The sequence below is a fragment of the Ambystoma mexicanum genome, chromosome 9 (assembly GCF_040938575.1).
Source record: "Ambystoma mexicanum isolate Mex_15411 chromosome 9, UKY_AmexF1_1, whole genome shotgun sequence".
Taxonomy (NCBI): domain Eukaryota; kingdom Metazoa; phylum Chordata; class Amphibia; order Caudata; family Ambystomatidae; genus Ambystoma; species Ambystoma mexicanum.
Window position 1 is genome coordinate 1,118,487,230 of NC_090931.1, and position 24,013 is coordinate 1,118,511,242.

Below are 24,013 nucleotides of genomic sequence, written 5' to 3' on the forward strand. Positions count from 1 at the left end.
TTCAGTAGCAGTCCAAAGAATGCCACCACAAAAGGAACTAAGAGTGTCTGCAATCTTCTTGCATGGTAAGAAAATAGCCACTAACAATTTCCAGCTTATTATATGGGGAATGAATGCAAGAAACCTCGGACCTCTGATCTCAGGGTTGGATGACCCCAGCGGCAGACTGATACTCGAATCAAATAGGGAAACAGATACTCTTCAAAGTTTAGATGACCCTCCTCAGGCTAAGGACGGCCTAAACACGAGAAATTGCTCAGAGGTAAGCGAAAGTGCAGAGATGACCACTTACATGGGAAAAGCTCTAAACGTGAAGGCGAAGCCATCAAATGCTGCTGATAACTTAACCTCAACAAAGTCCCATGATGAATGGTCAGCTAGCGAAGGGGGAGGTATCACAATAAATAAATTCCCTAATGACAGTAACCCCAATCTCCACCCGTTTGTAGTCTCCAAAGTTAGGGCTAAGAGAATAACTGGGAGAAACAATCAGCATCCCTTGAATAGAACTGGCATTCTTTTTGAATTCCATAAGGTAGATGAGCTCTTCTTCTTTGCATCAGAAGACATTAAATATGTCAGATTTCCCTATTATAAGAACATCCACATTATGGAAGTGGGACTGAAAAAAAACTTGGGAGCAAGTCCAATCTTAATCTCAGCCCTCTGCTCTGCGACTACAACGTATCGAGGTGTCTGCAGAACCGCTTTATGATTCAGAAAGACTTTCTGTTTCACCAGTAGACCAGAGAGAGCGTTTACTTGACCAGGAACGTATTCTTGTTCCTCGAGGTCCAGCGTGTCCAAACGTAGAAAATAAAGATGCTATGAAGCAGAACTGACAAAAAGGTAACCCCCAGAACGCTTGGTCCCTGGTCCCTGAAATAATCTTGTAGGTCTTTCAGAAACTGGGCCTAGCTGAGTTGTCCTTCTAGCCCACAAGGGAATATAATTCTTAGGTTGGAACACAAAGGGCTCTAGCTCTTTCAAGATCAAGACAATGAGAGAGGAGATTTTCAACTGCCACAACCTAATAGTCTTTGTAGTGACCTAGTTAACCATGAGATTCAAGGTAGACAGTTTTCCGATAGTCAAACAATTGGCACAAAGCCTGGGAATAGGCAAACCGGCATGGGGTCTGCTGCTAGCCTTAAGAAATTCCATCTTTAATGCCATTGAAGTGATGAGTAGTACGATCCCAGGGATCCTAGCCGTTAAAGCCAGACAAAGAAATGGAGACTCTTGGCAGAATATTGCCGTGAGCAATGTCTACTGGAATCCTACAGCCTCATCACTCCTTGCTTTCCACGAACAGTTGGCCGATGTCCTTACAGAGATCAAAATGACCCATAAGCTGGAAAGTATCCTCCTAACTGGAAACCTGAATGCCCAGTGCATCCAAACATCAGACTCAAAGGGACTTCTCAAATTTCCTTCAAGGAATGGGAAATTATGGACAATGTTCCTGTCAGATTGGGACTTGACGATGGCCAATGGTAATATCAAGGGCGATGTTCCACCAGCATGCACATGGTCCAGGGGTACACAAGAGTCTATGATTGACTATCTACTTTTATCTAAGGGCCTGTTTAATTCCTGTACAGGCTTTCAGGTCAAAATTATGGGCTCTAGCGATCACAATATCCTAGAGGGCAATTTCCTGAACGATAAGTGCCCCCTCGATACGTCCTTCGCCTCAAGTGTCACAGTAAACTATGGGGGCAATAGGCTGTCTAAGTTTGCCTTGGGGAAACACTTGAATGAAGGGCTGTCTGCGTTTGTGATATCCTGTATGGATGTGGAGTTGGACAGGTTATGTCAACCAGTGTCTTTTATGGATTATTTTTGGGATATAAGCCGCCCTAGGATGGTAGGTGAGTTCAAAAAGTTCAATCATGTACACTCTTTTGATGAAGAAACTTTCCAGAAAAGAGAGTAATGAGGAGAGACTTAAGAAGGATAATAAATAATTCTCGAAGTAAGGAAGAAAAAAGTGCGCAAAATAAAGACACTCAGCAAAAATACAGAAACTGGTCCAGGTATGAGAAATGTCTCTGTCTACAAAAAGACGGTGAGATTATGTTGAAGGCTGTGGGGAAGGTAAACTCTAGGAATTTTTGGTCCATCACAAATGCTAGAGAAAAACCACAGGCAAGCTCCCAATGTAATACAATCCAAGAGTCGGAGTGGCAAAAACACTTCTCAGCCCTCTACAGAGAGTGGGGGGAAATGTATATATGAAGATGTAGATTGGCCCCTAGACTTCACACAAGACACAATTAGGGACTTGATCAAGAGATCCTCTGGATCCAGGGCTTCAGGGCCCAATGGGCTGACTAACCAGATATTTAAATCAGATACCCCCTTGTGGTCGTATATTCTGTACCATCTATTTTCGGATGTGCTAGGTACGAGATCCATCTCAAAATCATGGTGGGAGGCAATAGTGATCCCTATCTACAAGAAGGGAGATCGAACTGATCCTACAAACTACAGCCCAATCTCCCTCCTTGACGCAGATAGTAAGATTTTTGCAGGCCTAATACAGATGGAGTTGGAAGCGTGGATTGAGTTGTCTGGAATCCTATCAAAAAACCAAATAGGGTTCTGAAGGGGCCTGTCAACTACGCTAAATGGCCTGCTAATTAGTACAGTATCAAGAGAATCCTTCTTACAGGGCATTTATCCCCACTTTGGAGCATGGCTAGTCCTCTCTCAGCATTTCAACACAGTTAATATAACTCACCTGTGGGAAAAGTTAAGAAGTTGGGAACTGCCTACAAGCTTACTAGCTATAATAGTAGACCTTCATGAGCGCTCCTATTTGAGGGTAAGGCTGGACAGGCAGGGGTGTCTTTCTGTGAGCTTCCAGACAGAGCGCGGGGTAAGGCAGGGATGCATTATAGCCCCTGCTTGTTCAAACTCTACCTGACCGACCTGGCCGTAAAACAGAGGGAATGTAGTCTGGCAAGTCCGAACGTGGGATCGGCGTGTTTGGACACGGTAGCCATTGCTGATGACATAGTACTGCTCGATAACACCCCGGTCGGACTCTATTTGCTGGATGCACTGGGAGAGTACGCCGTAGCAAATGGCCTAAAGATTAACCGAGCTAAGTCCTAAATTGTAATCTTTAAAAGACCATTAAGAAGGGGTCCTACTTTCACTTGGAGACTGGAGGGGGAGGTCATGCCAGTGGGACAGGAGATATTACTGAAAAACTGGGGGATTCACTGTAAACAACCACGATGAACAAACCGGGGCACAGCTATAAGCAACTCAATTGCAATTTTTCTCTAAAGCCCAAAAGGCAAATTAAATCATTTAACAACACAATGATCCAACATTTGAATTAAAGTATTATTATTATTTATGTACTTTTTCTATTTAAATCATACCAGTGTATTTCTACATCATACACGTGTCTTTACAAATCATAATATTCCATGTTCTAACAAAATGTTTCACTAAGAGCCAATCTCTCTTGTTCTCAGCACATTTGTTGCATAAATACATAACTTCACATTTACATTTGTATAAAATCCCAATATTTGGATAGGAATGAGTCACTGAATGTTAATGACTACTAATGTAATTGGTACCCTATCTCTATCTATGCGTTTTGGGCGCTTCCCGCCCTTCTTCAGGTTTGAATATTGGGTTATATTCCTTTCTGATTTCCTGCAAAATATATAATAAAAAAGCTAAATGAGTGTACTAATTAATAAGAACATTCAATTGAGTACTGAATTTGTAAAAAGGAGCCTAAAAAAACTAACCTTCAAATCAGTCTCGGAGCCTGGTCAAGATGCCTCTATTCATGAAGTTCAAGATGATCACTGAAAAATATATATATTGATTTCTAAAATGTCACTTCAGGTGTAATATGCGTGGTGCAGGGGGATCAGGTGCCGTATAATGCGCTGGGTCCCCCTGCCTCACGCCTGATTTCAGACACGCTACTAATGCCCTTATACCTGTGTAAAAAATGCTTACCCCCGTTGAGTCGTGGTTAATTAGCATGCAGGGATGATCGAGTGTTTCTGATGGATTTCAATCTTCCTGGTGGACACAATCCTGAAAACATATCAGATGTGTATTTAACCATGGGGGCTCTCATATGACTCAATCTGTTATTAGCATGACAGTACAATTCTAAGTTATCTCCTACCTGTATGCGTGTTCCCCACATGTAAGCACAGCGTCTGCTAACATCTAGCCTGTTCCTGTGGCTCGGCTTCGTATACCCGAGGCTCTGCGCTGACGATCACTCTCCTATAATAAAGGATGAAGGATCTCTTATTTACTGTGAATATTATCGCCTCCTCTATTCCTGAGAGTGTCCTATCATGTAAATATAGTTTACCTTCTCTGTATCTTGATTGGGCGGCTGAAACACTGCTCTGCAGTGGCACTCTCTGACTCCAGGAACTGTCGCTAAGCAATGGTTGGCTTGGTACGTTGGTGCGTCCCTTTTACTATTTCCATAGCCTTTTTTGACGCGGGCACCATATTGGAATGGTGCCTCTGTCTTGAAACCTAGGCAAAAGGGATAGAGACCTCATTAGAGAGGACCATGTTCTCATGTTCTTAAACTAACACTAGTAAGAGAAATTACTACTAGCCCATTTTCTGTTTTGGAATTTGAGTTTCTTTAGATCTTTGAGTACCAGTTTCTGAAAGGCCTCTAATACTGAATTCTGTACAGGAGGTGAAAATGTGCTTTTTGGTTTAATCTCTAGATATTTAAATTGTTGTGTTTTTTCTGGAGCTCCAATTGTATCGAAGAAAAGTTGTAATTTCATTTTTCTCATAAGTTTGAAGAATGCTATCTTTTCCTTCAACAAGGTGGTATTGTATTGGGGAACAAATGAAATTCCATTTTGTAACGTCTCACATTCGAATTTAGACAGTCTATAGCTTGAGATATTTACCACTAAGTTTTCTTTTTGGGGTGGTTCACTTTCCTTGTCGGGTTTTTCTTTTTCCCTCTTCGTGTCTTATTGTGTTTAAAAAAGAATAAGTATTTGTTGTGGTTTCTGTAGCTATTTTTGAAGAACTTGGAGTCTGTCTGCTGCCTCTAATTTCACTTCTTTCTTCTGGTTCGATTTCTGTGTTAGCCTCTATATGCTCAGTTTCACCACTTGACGCATCCGAGGATGTGGGTGCTGAATTTGAGATATCACACCTGGGTTTCAATCTGCACTCTTATCCATCACAGGAGCACGTAAACGGGACAATGGACGCAAAAGCCTTACAACTGGGCTCTGAAATGAAGAAAATTAAACATGATCTATGTAAATTCTCAGTGATGCCATTAATAACATGTTACACTGAAAAGGCCATCCCAGTTCTACTGTATGGGTGTTAAAACTCACCACCGGATTGCAAGGACAGTAGGAGAACGAATAGCAGAAAACTCTGTCGCTGTAGAATTCTTCCCACAATTGTAACCCTCTGCTGTGCAAGGTTTACAGACAGAAGGATCAAATAGTTGGAAGAGGAGACATACACACCCGTGGACACCAACTTGGAATAATAGAGAAAGCACAAGATCATGACTGTTGTAATCTCGTACAACCAAAAGTAACAGTATACCAACTACACCAACCTGAACGGTGGTAGTCAGCGCTGATATTACAGACGGGTAGCAGAGGTTTCCTCAGTAGAGCCTGGGAATTCCTAAGCAAGTAAGTACAAGAACAAAACAAGAGTCTATTGAGGAATCTAGGCATAAGAATTCTTAGGGTACAATATACATAGAAGGGGGAATGGCTCTTACCATTAGGTGTTTTCGTAGTCTGTCTGTGGTCCCAGTTCTAAGTTCCCAAGATAAGGTCCAAGGTCCTAGGTCCAATATACTACCCCGACGACACAAGGAGGCCTGAGAGTTCCAACAATCCAAATGTCCAAGGACTACCCCGACGGCACGAGGACGCCTAGAAGAAACAGAGTCTCTAGTCTCTAATATCCGATGCGGTGGAGGTTGAGGCGTTTTCCTACCAACTGTTCCAAGAGTCCAAGGAAGGTAGGTCTTTCTGCAGACAAGATGATCAGACTCACCAGGCAGAGGCAATCCGGTATGCAGAAATGGGTTGGCAGCGTGCAGGCAATGGAAAGCAGAATCACAAGGCAGAGGCAATCCGGTATGCAGAAATGGGTTGGCAGCGTGCAGGCAATGGAAAGCAGAATTACAAGGCAGAGGCAATCCGGAATGCAGAAATGGGTTGGCAGCGTGCAAGCAATGGAAAGCAAAATCACAAGGCAGAGGCAATCCGGTATGCAGAAATGGGTTGGCAGCGTGCAAGCATGGAAAACAGAATCACAAGGCAGAGGCAGTCCGGTGAACCATGAAAGAGTTCTGTAAGCGAGAGAATCAGCAGCAAGGACGAGAATAGGAAATGGGAAGACCAAAAGCAGGAAGACAAGGGGCAAGGACAAGGCAGATCCAAAAAGCAAAACAATACAGGTCAAGGATACGAGGAATCCAAGAATTACGAAGCGGTTCCAAACACTTCAGTCAGAAGCGATGTGCAGCAGTCTGGGGGCCGGCTTTATTCTATGTGTGTCACGAGCCCTAGTCACGTGACATGCTGACGACAGCGTGTCTGAGCCAGAAGCGTCCTCCCTATTGCCAGGGCAACCAGTAACGAGCGAGAAACGGAGCTCGATGTTGTAACTTCTGGTGACATCTGCAACGTGCAAAACGAACACTCAACGATTTCTTTTTGGATGTAAAACGTGCCGGCAAAGTTCTTTTCTCAAGTACTTTAACCGCAGATCGCGTTGAACAGCGATTCCTAACAATGGGAGAGATATCAACCCAATGTTAAGTACAATAGACTGGGTAAGGTTAGAAGGTAAAATATGGAAGAACGTTTTCTCCCTCCCACAGTCACTCCCAATAGCTAGCGTAAGATATGAACTAGCACTACAGTCCCTTCTCTTCCAAGAGGAATGGAGTATATTAGTAACTTACAGGTTGATGTTGGTACCTTAGCCCACCTCTCTTTGTGAGGAGATTAATACAGACCTCCAGGGATGCAGAAATCCATTTTTAAATAAATTGGAAAAGCTGGCGGAGGGAATCTTGACGTCGTATGATTGTACAATGCGGGTGGAAAATCCATTGCAGGTTAAAAATTCCCTAAAATAAATGATTGGATTAGAACTATTGCAGAAATGTGCAGCCAGGAAGTACATCAATCCCTGTCACTGCAGGATAAGCCCCTGTGGACAGTAATGGGGTACCTATAGCGATCTTCTACCTGCACGGTCAGAGCAGATTTAAGATTTCCGCTTGAACATTCTGCCTACACGAGAGATTATGTACATTAGGCATAAGGACCTCTTCTTCGATAATCTCTGCAAACGCTGTGACAACCGGTGTGTTGAAAGTCTGAGACATGTTCTGAGTGAGTGTGTGGGAACAAGGGAACTGAGAGACAGAAGGCTCAAGAAATTTGTAGATAGGAATTGGTGCTTGCAATTCTGGTACTGCAATTCTGGTACTGCATGAATGCAGGACATGAGTCTCCTTACGTGGGAAGTCATTGCAGTATTGAAAGAACTCAATCTGGTGTGCAAGCAGGGCTAAGTTAGGACAGTTAAACAGGTCTTGGATAAGTATTTATCAATATACTTGATTAGCAGGAAGAGTAACCTGTGTTTCGTGTTTTCATCTTTTTATTGTCTAAGTTGTCTTTTCTTTTTATATGTATGTGCAAAGCCATATGTATTGGCTGTAACACATTAAATACAAAATAAAAAAATAGTACTGAGCATCCATCTTTTTCAAAATGGAAGCAGCAGCACACATTGAAATGATTGAAAGGCCTTGAGACTTCATGAAAACTCAAATTGCTGAATTTACTGAAATACAGACCCATGCAAGGCACAGACAGTAGCTGCTTTGACCCAGCCAAGCTTACTGAGAAATTAGGGAGGATCTGGATGGCTCGGAGAGAACACGAGGTAATAATTTCCATGCACAAGATATATTTTTCTAAGATTCATTAAAGAACATCCAGCCTTTGAAAGCCAGGTGCAGAATAAATATAAGCTAAAACCTTCATAAGGAACAGATCGACTAACTCACTTGTGGCTGAGAAAATAAGAACGCTCACACTCACTTATGTACAGCTAAAATCCCAATAAATGCATGGTGAAATAATTCAAAATGCTGGCCTCTCACATGTGACCCATAATTCAAGAACACTGTCTATTGATTAGCCTCGGACACAGATAGGGCCCCACAGAAATGAGGTGCATTACAAGGTTGACTATAAAGAAGTCCCTCTGGCTCATGGCCTAGGAATAAGGGATATTATCTTTTTTAATTGAAAGGAAAACAGTTCCTGACCTCTCCACCCCAGCCCCCTTATTCCTGTCTGGCTCAAGTTTGGTGACCTGTCCATTTCCCAAGGTTGGTCAGTAAGATGCCATCCAATGAAAACTCTCAATACTAAGCTGCTTAATACATGTTGCACTAACCAATCACATATTGTAGAGATTATGTGTATTCACCATTATCAATGTAGAGGGGGTCTCCGGTGGAGCCATTAGATATGTAATGTCCAATTAAAAGACTAACCCCTATATAATACATATATAGTCAATTCCCTTAACCAATCCCTTCACCCTGTAGGTTTTTGGAACAAAGATTCTAGTATTATGTCAGCAGTGACAGCAGTGACAGCAGTGATGTGTTTTTGATTCATAATCCGTTGTTTTGCATGAAAACTCTGAGAGATACAAGAATTCAATGCTTGTATGCGGTCCCTGCTTTATGTTGGATTGTTAATAAAGCGGGTTTTGCCTTTCACTTCTGCTATTTCCGTTATTGAGTGCAGGATTTCTTAACCTCTCATTTCTGCTTAAACGGGGGGTTTCCAGACCATTTTAACAGGGATATGTTGTCTGATGTTTGGAGGCAGAAAGCATTTTACTACAAGGAAGGACTTCACAAAGCTCTGAAATATGGTCGGACACAGGTGGAATTTGCAATTCTTAAGACTAAGCATATATATTTGTCGACTACTGAGAGACATATTGTAGATTGAAGAATATAGGTTATAATAGGTATTTGTAGGTATTATAATATGCCAGAAGTTGTAGGAAGCATACTAAGTCCACAAGACAGATTAATTATTCTTTTGGGAAATATTCAGAGACCTTATTCTAAGCATAGACAGTAAAGGACAGTGTTAAATGGAATGTTTGTTTTCTGTTTTTGAATTATCTGACACAGATAATCAGATGTTGGAAAGGGAGATTAGTAATAGCCTCCTATAATTCCATCATGATCTCTCCCTCTCTATCACACACACATACACACAACACAAAGTCCCCGGTAAACACATGAACACACTGAACTGCTTACTCTCTCTCACCAGCTATCCCTGAAAAGTACTAATTCATAGAACATTAGAAAACGAGACTAATGAGAATACACACACGACAACAGACTTTTTCCAGAGCCTGAAACGGTCCCATTTCCAACCCTTGATGGTCACCCTAAAATGGGGCTTATAAAAGTGGAGCTTTCAAAGGTCAACCTGCTGTTTTTGCTATTTGGTTATGTAGCCTTTCAAAAGTCACAGCAACTTCAAAGTCAACCTCTTTTTTCAATTGTGCGTTTTATGGGCGTTCACCTCCTATGTAGGGGTATTGAAGTAGAGCCACAAAAAGGTTGTTGTGGATCTACTTCAATATCACTTTTTCCAAGGTAACCCCTTTTCGCTTCCTTTTATTTGCACATGGAAGCACTTTTCTTTCTGTTTTCCTAACCCATAGCCTCTGTACTTACCTTATACCTTTTTGTGCCCACATTTGCACCGACATACATAAATATTGCCAGGTCGACCTTTGGACGCTCCCTCCTTTAATAGGCTCCCTTTCAGTAGGTTCTGTTTTAGACGTCGACCTTTGAGCCCACTGCCTCTGTAACACAGTTTACTGTGCGCCGCACCAAGAATCACACACGCAAGAAATCAGTTTTAATACTAAAATATGTCTAGGGCTATTTTTTAGGGTGTGTTGACAGCTTTCCCCGCGATTCGGTATTTTGCCTATGACTAACCCCGCCAAAATGTGCCATAAAAGCATATATCATTATTTAAAAGCACATTGCTAGAAAAACAAATTGTTCTTTTCAACAAACCGTGAGGGTTGTAGCAGTAGGCATCCCATCTCTCGCTTTTGTTCAGCCGATGCCCGTAGTCAATGATGCCAGTTTTTCCGAAGCCACAATTGAACGTGGCTTTCACGATGGGGTAACCGACCCTGCCCTTGGCCATCCAGCCAGCCGCACATACGTGGAAACCTAAAAGCACAGAAAAGAGACAGCGTCAGCTCAGCGTGGGGCCAATCCTTAAAGCCGCCCTCATTCTGTAAAACCCAGACGCGTGTGGTTCCATAGCTCTCAAGTCATCGCAGCCGTTAAGGACAGCGGGCAATTAAGTGAAAGGAAATGGTGTCATGCGAGTTAATCCTCGGGTCTCTGCTGAGAGGGCCATTGGGAGAAGAAAATCACTTCGTTCAGTACACAATGCAATTATTCACTGTTCCTCAAGGATAAAATGAAAGCAGACACATTGGACAGCTCTCTGCTCTTGGGACCTCTGCAGCATTTCTTGGTTTTACGTCACTTGTCCATATACAGGGAATACGTTGTGTTCATTGGCCGAGTAAGTACACTGTGTTCCCATTAATCTGATAGTTCTTATACTGTAGTGCTTTCACAAAGCCATTTATAGAAACCCATGCAGTTAAATAAAAGGAATTGGATGTTTTCCATTATCCAGAAGAGCACAGAGATTATGGGAGGTGGTGTTTGCAATGAGTGGGAAAAGTGTGCATATAGGCAATTGTGTATTATTCTACCAAAACAGTATTTTTTGTGCGCATTTTTATAGAGCACTGACCAGATCCTGTGCTTCGGTGAAGAACAGCTCTGGTGTGTGCAGGACGTCAGTTCACCAAAATGCCAGGTAGAGCCGAGTTGACATCACCCAGCGGATATCATAGGAAGTGACATCACATGATGCTGGAGCCCAACAACAAACCAGAGGGGAACCCTGTTCAAACCCGCGCTGGGTGAGCAATTCGTTGGAGCATTCCATTAAATCCAGCATTTCTCTACAGATGAATGGTTCCATAATCCACAATTAGAATGACATTGTCATAGGATAACTCACCAGGAGACTTCCATTGCCCCTACTGGCCCCTCGCAACTATATTTTTGGCGCAACCAGGCGAGTCCAATATATATAAATCCTTGGGGACATTGCTTGCCAAATATATAAATGCATTTAGTAATTGGGCATTTTCTGATGTGATACCATAATACTGTCCAGAACAAATATAATCCAACACAATACACTGAGAAAAGTTAGTGATCTGTCTACTTTCTTCCAGGAGAAAATAAAGTCCATTCGAGCTTCCATGACATCAAGCAGATCTGACCCTCATACACAGAGCACACAGAGCTGCCATTTTGCACAGACCATGTACCCCTCCTTCCGCACCATTTCTGAAGAAGGAATCATACGGAACATGAAAGTACTGGCAACACAATGCCAACTCTGCCCAGCTTTACTCATCAAGGGCCAGCTCCTCACTTGAGCACCCCTCATCACTAAGTTCTGTAATTCCTCCTTTCAATTTGGAATCGTATGGGGTCTCCTAAAACAAACACTGACCGTGCCAATCATAAAGAAACCTAATTTGAACAGCTCACTCATACCCAATTTTAGTCCTATCTCTAATATTTATTTTCTCGACACAATTCTCAGAAGCTTTACAATAAATCAGCAACAAACGTTTATAAGCAACAAAGGTACTGCAAAACAAGCAACCTTTCCCATTCCACACAATCTGTTTTAAAGCCCAATAAAAGCACAGAGAACGTTACTCAGTTTCAAAGAGTACCTTTTTATTCACATAGACAATGACCAATTCGCTGTTCATGGCCTACTTGAGTTCACAGCAGCGTACAATATGGCTGACTATAAGATCCTTATCCACAGAGTGGACCACCACTTTAGGGTGGAAGACATGACTCTCAATTGGATAAAATTATTTTTCACTGGCTGATCATCCCAGGTGCAATCAGGGCTATTATTGCCCCACCAATCCTTGTCACATGTGGGGTTCGACAGGGTTCATCCTTCTCACTGTGGCTCTTCAATGCACACATGCAGCGCTTGAAATATAACCTGGAAAACATGGCCAATTTATTCCAGCTCTATGCTGTTGACACCCAGAATAATTTCAAGGCTAGGGAGGATAGCTCAGCAGCAACATGCTCGCCTTGGAAGCAATACGACACGGAGTAATACAGGTTCGATCCCCGGGTCTGCGCTTAGAAACCTCTGGGTATTGAGCGCGTTATAAATAACCCATCATATCATATCAAGGCCTGTGATGATATCCCCCTACAGATCCGTAAACGCTTTAGTATGGCCCATGGTTGGTTGAATGGCAACAAACTCTGCTTTAACACTAGCAACAAAGTACATAAAAGGAAAAGAAAGGTAGCAAGCACGCCTCTCTAGAAAGAACATGGCATGATAACCTGTTCTGTGTTTTTCCCCCACTTTGAGAATCCGTAGCCATCACTTTTTGCGCAATGTACTTTTCACAAAGGAGGAAAATCCATTTGCATATCAGTCTTTTTGCCACCCACAAGGGAAGTCTAGCACCGAAATGCCAGGAAAACTTCCTTTGAGCAAAAAGCACCAACAGCAACACCTCAGACATGTGTTTCAGCCTTGTTGGGCCTCATCAATGAGGTGGAGCTGTGCCTCTCTGAGCACAGTGAGCAAGGGGTCCACGCCTGGGTTCCCCCAGGTAACCTAGGGTGACCAACCCCAAGTTCCTTGCAGAAATACAAAAAAGGAGGCAGGCGCCCGTCTCTATAAAGAACATGGCATGATAACCTGTTCTGTGTTTTTTTTCTCAAACTTTGAGAGTCCGCAGCCATCGCTTTTTGCTCACTGTACTTTTCACAAAGGAGAAATATCCATTTGCATATAAGTCTTTCTCCCGTCCACAAGGGCAGTCCAGCACCGAAATGCCAGGAAAACCTCCTTTGAGCAAGAGTACCAACAGCAACCCCAGACATGTGTTTCAGCCTTGTTGGGCCTCATCAGTGAGGTGGAGCCGTGCCTATCTGAGCACAGTGTGCAAGGGGTCCACGTCTGGGTTCCCCCAGGTAACCTAGGGTGATCAAACCCAAGTTCCTTGCAAAAATACAAAAAAGGAGGCAGGCGCCCGTCTCTAGAAAGAACATGGCATGATAACCTGTTTTGTGTTTTTTTTCTCACACTTTGAGAGTCCGCAGCCATCGTTTTTTGCTCACTGTACTTTTCACAAAGGAGAAATATCCATTTGCATATCAGTCTTTCTCACGCCCACAAGGACAGTCCAGCACCGAAATGCCAGGAAAACCTCCTTTGACCAAGAGTAACAACAGCAATCCCAGACATGTTTTTCAGCCTTGTTAGGCCTCATCAGTGAGGTGGATCTGTGCCTCTCTGAGCACAGTGCGCAAGGGGTCCATGTCTGGGTTCCCTCAGGTAACCTAGGGTGACCAACCCCAAGTTCCTTGCAAAAATACAAAAAAGGTACTAGACGCCCCTCTCTAGAAAGAACATGGCATGATAACCTGTTCTGTGTTTTTTTCCCCACTTTGAGAGTCCGCAGCTATCGCTTTTCTTTCTAGAGAGGGGCGCCTGCTACCTTTTTTGTACTAGCAACAAAGTGTTTCTTAACGTAGGTTCCCCCAACCCACAGTCTTACCTTTCCAATGACCATGCTGCCTGTGGAACCCTCTCACTTCTGAAATGCCAAATTACAAACAATGAAATCATTTCTGACTCTCAGTTATCACTCATTCAGCAAATTAATACTATTCCAAGGAATAGACATGAACTGAAAGGCCATGTTGGGCCAAAATGGCCAGAAATATCTTTTGTCATGGAAAGGCACACTAGGTGCCTACCAACTGCAGAGTGTATGTTTTTCTGCAAATGAAACAAGGCGTATGTAAAAAATAAAACCAGACTGCAGAAAGGAATGAATTTAAAATGCACATTGTGAATGACAAAATGAACAGCAGTGTTTCATTTTCAGTTTCCCCATTAAAAAATAATAAAAGGCTTCACATGAAAAACAAATGCAACAGATTGAAAATAATGTATTTTCTTTAAGATGCAACATGTAAAGGTCTTATGGGCCCAGGAAATGTATGATTGTAAGGTTCAATTTCCTGAGAAGGAGTCAGTTGCTAGGCAGAACACTCATTCCCCCATTACAGATCTGCTTGGCTCTCTATCTGAAAGTCAAATCTCTTTGAGGCCATTGCAGAAAGAATTTATGGTGGGGTAGCTAAATTCGAAATGTGGTGTGGTCAAGATTTAAATGTCAAATTACAGAACTGCCTCATGATGTGCAGATGGCAAAGGTGATCCTTGTGGCCTGAAAGATGAGGATCACTCCTAAAGACTCTGACTTGCAGGACTGATTAATGACTGTAATTGCAAGCTACAATAAACAGACAGCAGACAGCAGAACGCTAATGTCAGAAATGAAAGTAGTTTGAAATTAATGAAAGAATATATATTGTATTAGCTGCCATTGAGTTACCTATAGAACAACATTTTATTGATAAGTCGCCCCAAAACCATTCAGGTGTCATTTTAAAGCATATTCGAAGGCTGTTGTGTTGCCGCAATTTTCATCAAAATCAGAATTTTGGGATTCTAGTTATCATGTAGTGACTTTTCCAGTGAAAAATCAAGTGTAAATGGTAACTTTGGTGGGTGTAAGGAACAAAATGTGTCTAGTGAAACATTCATTAGACCTGGGGACGCCTAGGGTGTAGTGAATGCTGCTATACATTAAATCATGTAAACAATGGTGATACAGTCAATCAAAATCAATTGATACTTTAGTCGCTTGGTTGTATGTGTGAACATCTTAAATAAAAAAAATAAACATTTTCTGTTTTATTTTTCAGTTTTGGTGTGCAGAGACCCTTGCCGATGAATTTCTGATTTTGTGTCCATCTTCAGGCCGGGCTCTGTTGGATCAGAACGAGTGAATATGATCTTTTCTAGATGTCTGAGTGGAAGGTACCTACTAGGCGAAGCTGCTCAGTAAAGTGACTTGAGGCAATGATATCAAAAGGCAGGAATATGGACCAATGGATGGAGGATGGCGGATCACACTCATTTATCGTTTCACATATATCGATAAACATTTTTTCAAAACAATTTTCATTTTATTATGAATAAAACATTCAAACTACCCACTCGACGGCTTCAAACCGCTGCTTTTAATTTCCTGTCGCCCGCGATGGATTGAAGCCGCTGAGTGGATAGTTTGAATTGAAAGAGATACAAGAGAGTGGCGTGCTAAGCATGAGCTTGTATGCACCAGCAGATGCACGCAATTAACCGCAAAGAATGCAGAAAAGTGACGTTAAGGCGGATGCCGGTTGCAGTCTTTTGACAATTCAAGTTCGAGAGGTTATTTACTTAGACTGAGGAGATCCAAGTGAATAGGAAGTCTATATGTTGGCCAATGATTGGCGAAGTATCTAACATCAGATTGAGAGGCACTTATTGGCACTGATTGACAGGGAATATATGAGCCTGTGAAGCGCATAGGTATCCAATACCTTGCCAAGGAAATGTTTCCATTGGGCTAACAACTATGATGTGATGATTAGGATTTGTGTACCTCCTAAATAGAAGTGGTGTGGCTCACCCTACAGTGTGTAGCAGGATCGATTTAGTGTCCTGTTTTTGTCCCGATAAAGGTTGCATGAACGAATGTATACTATTCATGAAGTCGAATATTTCACAACCGAAACACGTGTCGACCAAAATCTGCGGAGATATTCACAGACAGATTGAGCCACCTGAAAATGGACATAGGGAACCAACAATTTGTCGATTGGTTTTGTTGGGAGTGACCAATTGTAAAGGATCATTTTTGTATGTATAGAAGTAAGTGTGTGGAGATTGAATGAGAGTGAATGTAAAGTGGGGAGAGAAATGTGAGTCTAAGATAGGTTATGTCAAATTTGTGTAGACAATGTTTTTTGTAATTTGTTGTTGTTTTTAAACATTGAATATTTTATTCATAATAAAATGAAAATTGTTTTGAAAAAACGTTTATCGATATATGTGAAACGATAAATGAGTGTGATCCGTCATGCTCCATCCATTGATCCATATTCCTGCCTTTTGATATTTTGTCTTGCCTGAGGGACCAAGGATTATAATCAGACACCCCTTATTTTTGACTCGGGGCAATGAGCCTTTATGCACCCTAATAATATGTAGTAGCTGGTATCCAGTGATTGCATCGAATGCAAACCATTGAATGCCAAAGCATCGGAAATAAAATGCACCAAAAAAATGCATCGAATACATTTTTGTCATAGGTAAATGTTTTATCTTAATTATAATGGGGTTTAAGGGTTAATAAAGGGGGTTTGGTACCCATTAAAAAAAAAGAATGCATTTGATGCTTTATTTTTCATTGCTTTTTTTTAGATGCTAAGGGATTCGATGCTTTGGCATTCAATGCTTTCACTATAAACTGTAGTAACCATGTACACTTGTCGGGGGTGCTGGACAGGCTGGTCTAATGTGTCACATTGCTAGCTTTCAGTAATTTCATAGACATGGGTTACTCAGCATTAGCTTCTCTGGTATTGGCAGGAGCACTTCTTCACGGGAGTCTTATGCAGCAAAGAAGTTTCATTGATGAGGGAGTCAGTCTCTGACAGTAACTGCCGTGGTGGCCGAAACTCAGGGAGATAGTAGATTCAGGACTCATGTAACTGTCAGTAAGGTTTGGTGACACTAACTTGTATCAATTGTGTGTAAATGGCGAAAAACCACAAGGTCGCACATGCAATATCTTGCCAACATGGGAATCATCTTGATAAATCTGCCATGAGTAGCCAAACCAGAATATATAAAGATTATAATGTTTATTTGTAAATTGAAAAGTGTTGTCATGTAGTGACTTTTTCGGTGAAAAATCTGAAAAGTGTAAATTGTAACTCTGGTGGGTGTATTTATTCTTCCCAGGATTTCATTTTCAGAACTCCAAGGGCCTATCGGCAGAGAGGGGTTTAACCATGGGGAGGAGTGGTCTGTAAAGGGTTTAAAAAAAAATTCAAGGCAAATAAGTTAGCACCTCCTGATTTTAATATTTCAGAGGTGGGACTTTTGGGTTACAAATCGGCTGCACAACTCAGAGGGTACAAGACTGCCTAAACATCATCGGGGTGAAATACTGAAGGAAGGGGGCAGAATTTCACCTTGCCAGGACAGCTGCCTGAATCATCTTGGAGAGAATTGCCTGATACTACCTGAGTTGGAAAGGACTAAAAATTGCTGTAGGATTAACCTTGCCTGGGAACACAGCAATTGGGAAATACTGGAGCTGACTGGGCCCTGTGATTAAGGTGAGCTAAATGAGGGATGGATGCTGGTGGCTATCTTTGACTGAAGTGCCTGACCAGATCCCCAAAAGAGGAGCCCTGCTGACTTTCCTGATCACCAAAAGCAGAGATTTCCAATGTAAGTAGCTTAGTGCAAACAAACCCAAATGTGTGGGGGATCTGCTTACCTTAATTGTTTTACCTTAATAGTGGGTGGGGTGCAAACTGAGTAGATCCGTAGCATATTTTACTGACTGATAATTAAATTAACTCCCATATAAATTGACGCAGAGGGAGCTCAGGGGAGTTTGAGACCTTCGCCCTCTTTCCTAGTGGCAATTCAAGTAATTGGGCATATCTATTTTTCCTGTCAAACCCAGACTTCCCTAAAGAAAAGGGGTGTCCTTGTCCAAAAACGAAATTCCTAACTGTCACCAATACCCCAACCTGGCTTTTCATCAGATGGGTGTTAGACATAAGTGAAGCCTGTGTTTTTGGTGCTGGGTTAGAGAAGTGCTTTGCCAAGTGAAATCAAGTGTAATCCTCCATTAAAAAATGCACACTCTTTTCAGAGAGTGAGTAAGTGGCCTTGATCACAAAGATTTTGTATTGCCTTGGGGTGAAGTAGGAAGGAGGGGTCTATCAATCCAACGTATCCTCAGAAGTCTATGTGATTTAAAACTAAACCCTTATCAAGAAATGCTAAAGCTCATGATCTAGTAATGTTCCAAGGTATTATTTAATTTTGACATAAAAGGGGTTCGTGGGACAAGAGGGTAGAACTGTTATTTATCACAGTTATTTAGCCTGTGTTCAATGGACATGAGACAACAGTAAAATTCCAAGAAAAAGTGAGTTTTGTATTGACGCTTTCATTTGTGCCACAAAGAAGGTGGCCGTTGTATTTCTTTTCTTGGGGTTAAATGAGTTAGCACTTTTTTGCCTCTCCATGTGAGAAGAAATACTGCATTATATCCTAAAATAAAAGCCATGGTAGCATGTGGATTCCGTTACTAACCTCCTCTCAGACAATCAGAATTCTCAGAATGAAGTCAATATTCTCTGGTATGGACCTCAATCCAAATACTGACTTGAGCCGCAGCTTCTTGACAAGCAGCACAGAAACAGTTGTCTTCAGCAGTGTAAAGGCACAGCAGAATACATTCAGTTCAATTCTTCAAACCAAGAAACAGCAATGAAACACACAATGTATAGTGTATAATTACTCATAAAACTAACATCACAAGTGGCTTCTTTGTGCTCTTTTTATTCCACACAATAAAGACACTTTCCTTTCTAGTTGCATAATTCCATGTGCTAATAAGAGAGGGGTCATTGTTGCGTGGAATAATGATACATCCTCAACTTGTATCTCCGGGCTTCAACTCAGGCTATAACTTGGATACAGGAAATTATCCCACGATAATAACCCCTCACTCGTTCCATAAGGTTTAAATAAAATACTTACACCTCTCTAAATAAACTGAAAATGATCAAGTAGGACTATCAGGAAAATAATCCAGCATAAAATGTTCAGTCATTGTCAGAATCCTCTGAAATGATGAGCTATAAAGGCGCATTTGTGAAGTTGCACGGTATATACTGCAGCTCGAGCCATTGAGTGCTACTCCATTCCAGAATCCTTTTTTTTGGAAATTATCAGGCTGGATTGTAGGAATTCCAAGTGAAAGGGAATTTGATTTCGTTGTTTTCCTGTGGCCCACGATATTCCTGTTGCTATGTCTGTCCCTAAAAGGTTGTGCGTCAGTTTCTGGAAAGACAGAGAGCTATCTGCAACAAAATCTAATTTCATGCATAAGCTGGAGTAAGGCTAGTGCTGGCATGCTAGGATAAGCTCAGTACATGGCTCTATTTTTTGTTTTTGTTTTTTGTATGCTGTTTGTGCTGATTTTGAATTCTTCGGGGCGTCTTTCATAGTGGAGAAGGGATGGTGTGAGAGCAGCTTGCATGGTTTCTTTTTTTAAAATTTTACTTTGGACCTCATTTACAGTTTGGCTTTATTTCTGGAAACTCAAATACTGTTTCTGCATACGGTAAGCATGCAGAAACAGGAAGGATCGTATTATCCCATTGGGGATTGCATATTATCACATGCTTATTTACCACATGTGGTAATATCGCATGTGATAATGGTTTTGTGTGGAGCTAATTTCCTCCACACAAACCAGGCAGTTTTGGAGAGCTTCAAAATCGAAACTTTGGTAGTGTGGTAAATGTGGCAGCAAATTATTATTATTATTATTATTATTATTATTATTATTATTATTATTATTATTATTATTATTATTATTATTAAATGCAGTACTGTCTCTTTTTTTTTTACCGCAACACCAAATTTTAAACCAAGGTCCTTATTGTTTTTGCAATGCCACCCACATTGGTTGGTGGTTGATTCACAGACCTTGAAGGGCGAAAGTAATCAGAGCAGAGTCAAATAGTCTATATGTTTAAAGGAAGTAGTCAGTCTGAAGACCTTTCTGTAACTTCCTGAAGGAATTTTCAAGATGCTAAAGAGATTTACAATGTTGAACTTTGTGATTGCAGAGTTACCTCAAAGAGGTTTGTATCTTTCAGCAAGAGTTATAGACATGTTTCGCTCGAGCGTAGGCTTCTAACCAAGTGGCAGGGGGGAGTCACGGGAGGAGCGAGGAAGTAAGGTATCCAGGTGCACAGCTCTGGGGTGCTGTGTGCATCCGTCTAAAGGATGTCAATGCTCTGCTTAAGAAGCACCTATTGATGCAAAATCAATGCTGGGGCAACATAGTCCATCCTTTTAAGGCCAAGGCAGACTTTCTTGGACATTTGACGTTGTCCAAGGTTTGTCATCAAATCCACTATCCATACCAAATCAATAGTCTGTGTAACAGGGAATCAATGAAGGAAGAGGGTCAGAGAAAGCATCCACTGTGGGCAGCAAATATGGAAGCAGACATTCCTAGTGACTTTGCTGACCTGGTGTTGGTTGAGTGGGTATGTTGTCCAAGCACAGGGTCCAATCAACTTGAAGCAATGATGGGGTGTGGACGGCATCCAAAAGTAAATCTTAGTGAGGTAGTCATGAATACGTTGACAGTATCAAGCAACCTCAGATATCCTTATCTGGAGTGGAACTTTGTGTTGCGTGCATACAAATTCAAGCCAAGGAGTGTTATATATATATGTTGAATAAGGTAGGTGAGTGCTTGGACCTTTGGGGCCCTCCACAAACAAGCTCCAAAGAAGGTGACGATTAACAGCAGACAGGTTTATTAGTTGGAGTCAAGACTGTATGCATGTCCGAACAGGTGGGAGTGCAATCTTTTTTCTGTACTTTGCAAAGTCAGCCCCAAAACAATATGTCAGCGGTAGGGCATTTCAATCGTTTTGAGCCCTGGGATAAAATGAATCACTGTTCAATACACAGTTATCTAGGTGTGACAGACTCAAAAAACTAAAACAAATCCAAAACACAGAAGCTAAACTTTTACTCAGACTCAACAAGAGGGAACATATAACACCTGCTCTCAGAGCATTGTACCATGTACCAGTCAAATCCACTTAAAGGCCCTTTGCATCACCCAAATAGACCTCCCAGGCCAAGGAGCATAATTCATACTAAGACAAATATCACATTGCCACCCAACTGGAGATCCAACATCCAGAAATAACGTGCTGATAATAACCAGGAGATTCTGCAGAGACAATTGGAGGCTCTGCATTTTCCTCTACGGTGGGCAAACTTATAAGCATGCTGCAAAGCGAAATGTGCACATTACAAGACCACTTGAAACTCAGAAAAAATATAAAGGGCCTTATTATAAGTTTGCCGGTCTGGAAACTACGGTACCGGTAAGCTTGCCGGTACCGTAGTTCCTGGACCGACAAACTTTGCGTTGTGCTCGCAGGTGCCTTTCTGCCGCCAGGTCTGACCTGGCGGGCAGAACGGCACCGGTGAGCACAGCTTGTCGGATGCACCGGCACCATTATCAATGGTGCCGGTGCATCCGACCTCCCCATTCCCATTGAGCCCCATTGCAATTTTCCCTTGTACCCTTTCTCTCAATAAACCAAACCCGCCCACTCTCTTCCAGATCTACAAGAGCACGTGGAGGCCATGCAAATGCCAACAGTTTGCAGTATAAATCCTAATATAACATAGCATAACATAACATGACGTAATATGTATCTCATCTGAGAGGGAAGGTTTATTTTGGGGGGCAGAACTCAACACTCTTTTTGGTGCATATGTCTTCAAGAGTTTTGCTAGCAGTTATGTTCCCGGTTATCCACGGATTTATGAACAAGGCAGAGGGGTTTGGATTCTACCCCCTTGCATAATTTGGGGAATTTGCAGATTGCAATCTTTTTGAGTCTCGCGTTTGGTGATGTTGGAAGAGAGAGACCTTTGAAGGGGCCAGCCATAGAGAAGTCTGGTGGGATCACCTGGTCTCAGTAGAGCGACTGCTGTCTGTGATGTATTGAGGTGGCACATATTTAGTAGCATTAAGATATGGATATTGGAGAGGGAGTCCAAGACTTGTCTATTGCAGGGCTTCTTATGAAAATCTGGGTATTGCTGGCTTACATGTGATAGCCATTATTGGGGCTGTTAGGAACACCCATATGGTGGCCATGTTTTTTTAGTCTGTCACACCTAGATAACTGTATTCAACAGATCAGCCGCACGAAGGACGGGGGTCTGTTCCAGTTCTCCCTCAGACCAGCGGATGGATTGATACACACAGTCCACCTCCCGACGTACTACTATCTAAGGCCCAGCACCTCGGATTCATCTTACACACAGGCCAGCGGCTGGTATGACCTTTGTTTAGGGGAATTGGTTTCCTGCTTCTATCTGATGACGTTTGAAATCAGATAACTTGCCAACGTGCTTTCAGACTACGATTACATAGGATCTTTCACGTATACTAACTGATGTGTCCAGATGAAGGCCGACCTAACTGCAGCTACACAAGGATAGCTCCAAGGCCGAAACACTGTTTTGTTGACCTGTTTCTCTTTTCTTTTCACCACCAAACTTTTTGTACACATATGTCCACTAGATAGTGCAATTACACTAGCCGTATCTCATGTTATCCCCAAGTAGGGAACGTAGAGAATGTAATTGCAAACAATTCTGAACCCGAATACTGTTGTTTGCGTACTGTTATTCATGTACTACAGCATGTATGTTCCATGTATTGTGTTGAATATCCTACGTTCACTATATTTTTGTGTAACGTAACACTTGCTGCTCATGCATTAAATAAGAATCTTCGCAGCAGCCATTCAAATCAAAATTGTGTTGATTGACTTTCCGGAGATAGTGTTTTTTCCTTTTTGGGGTTTGTATGACCTTGCTCAATTATGTTTGATACATGTAACTGGATACCGAAATCCAACATAAATTACCAGTTACTGGCAACCCCAAGCCACACAACAAAATGCTTGGTCTTCAATTCTTCACCAGGGCCATGCCCCACAATCCATACTCCCAGAATCCAAAGCTAAACTCTCTTATCATACTGAAACACCCTTTATCGCCACACCTACTTCTTCATCTTCTAATTCATTCTCCACTATTATGTCCAACATCTCTGAAAATAACTCTAAACCCCAGATTTCAAATTGCTCTTTTACATTTCATGGAAATGTTCAGTTTAATGCAAAATAATTTCATTCTACTGCATTTTTACTTGTAATGTAATTTGTTCATCATTTTCAAACACCCTTCTACTTAAATGAACTTTCCTTACATTGTTCAATTTCACATACTGTTAAAATTAATTAAACCATTCAAAACTTAATGCCACTAATGTTTTTTTTAACCTCAGCACTTGGAACATGCCTTTTGTTACAATGGGTTTTGTTTAGTATACAATGCTTTAGTATAAAGTGCTTTTCAATGACCATATTACATGCATTTCTCACGTTGGGGGCGAATGGTGCCGATCTCTGTAGAACCTTTACACCCTCCCTCCATGTGAATATGTACAGACTCTGCCTTCTCTGAGAACAGCAGAGCTCTTGGAAACCCAAGCTCCTGTTTGCACACACCATGCACTTTACACGTCCATATCAGCAGAGCCCGGGGCTGCTACCCAGGGACAGGGGAGAAGGACAGAGCGTGGACACAGAGAGACCAGGGAGGGGCAGGGGGGACGGGCGGTGGGAGAAACGGTCGGTTATTTCCTGTAAATAATTGCATATAAAATCATTTCGTAATCATTACTACAGTTGAACTTGGGCCCAAAATGGTGCCTTGTTGATCCGTAGTAATGAAGCAGTATGTACGTTCTAGTCTTTCAAGAACTACTACGTACTGCAACTTTTTAAAAGGCACATACAAATGCCGAAAAAAACACCACCATTAGTATCCCCAGGCTTTTAACCCCGGAATACTAATGGCAATAAGCCCCTCGCCGGCGGCCTGTTACTGCATAATGTAATGCCCCTGGGGCCTTGGTTAAGGCCCTCGCTACGCTCTGGCCTGTAACTATGGGCCCCCGGGGCATTACCTTATGCAGTAATGGCCCACCGGCTCGG

General features: G+C 42.0%; 1 protein-coding gene across 1 annotated transcript in view; it reads right to left on the reverse strand.

Moving 5' to 3' along the window:
* The window catches only part of TNFAIP6 (TNF alpha induced protein 6), a 396,535-nt gene that overhangs the window by 206,520 nt on the left and 166,002 nt on the right, over positions 1-24,013 (reverse strand). Inside the window, exon 3 of the mRNA XM_069616489.1 lies at positions 10,163-10,324. Coding sequence (XP_069472590.1) covers positions 10,163-10,324 — 162 coding nt within the window. The remainder of the gene's footprint in view (positions 1-10,162; positions 10,325-24,013) is intronic.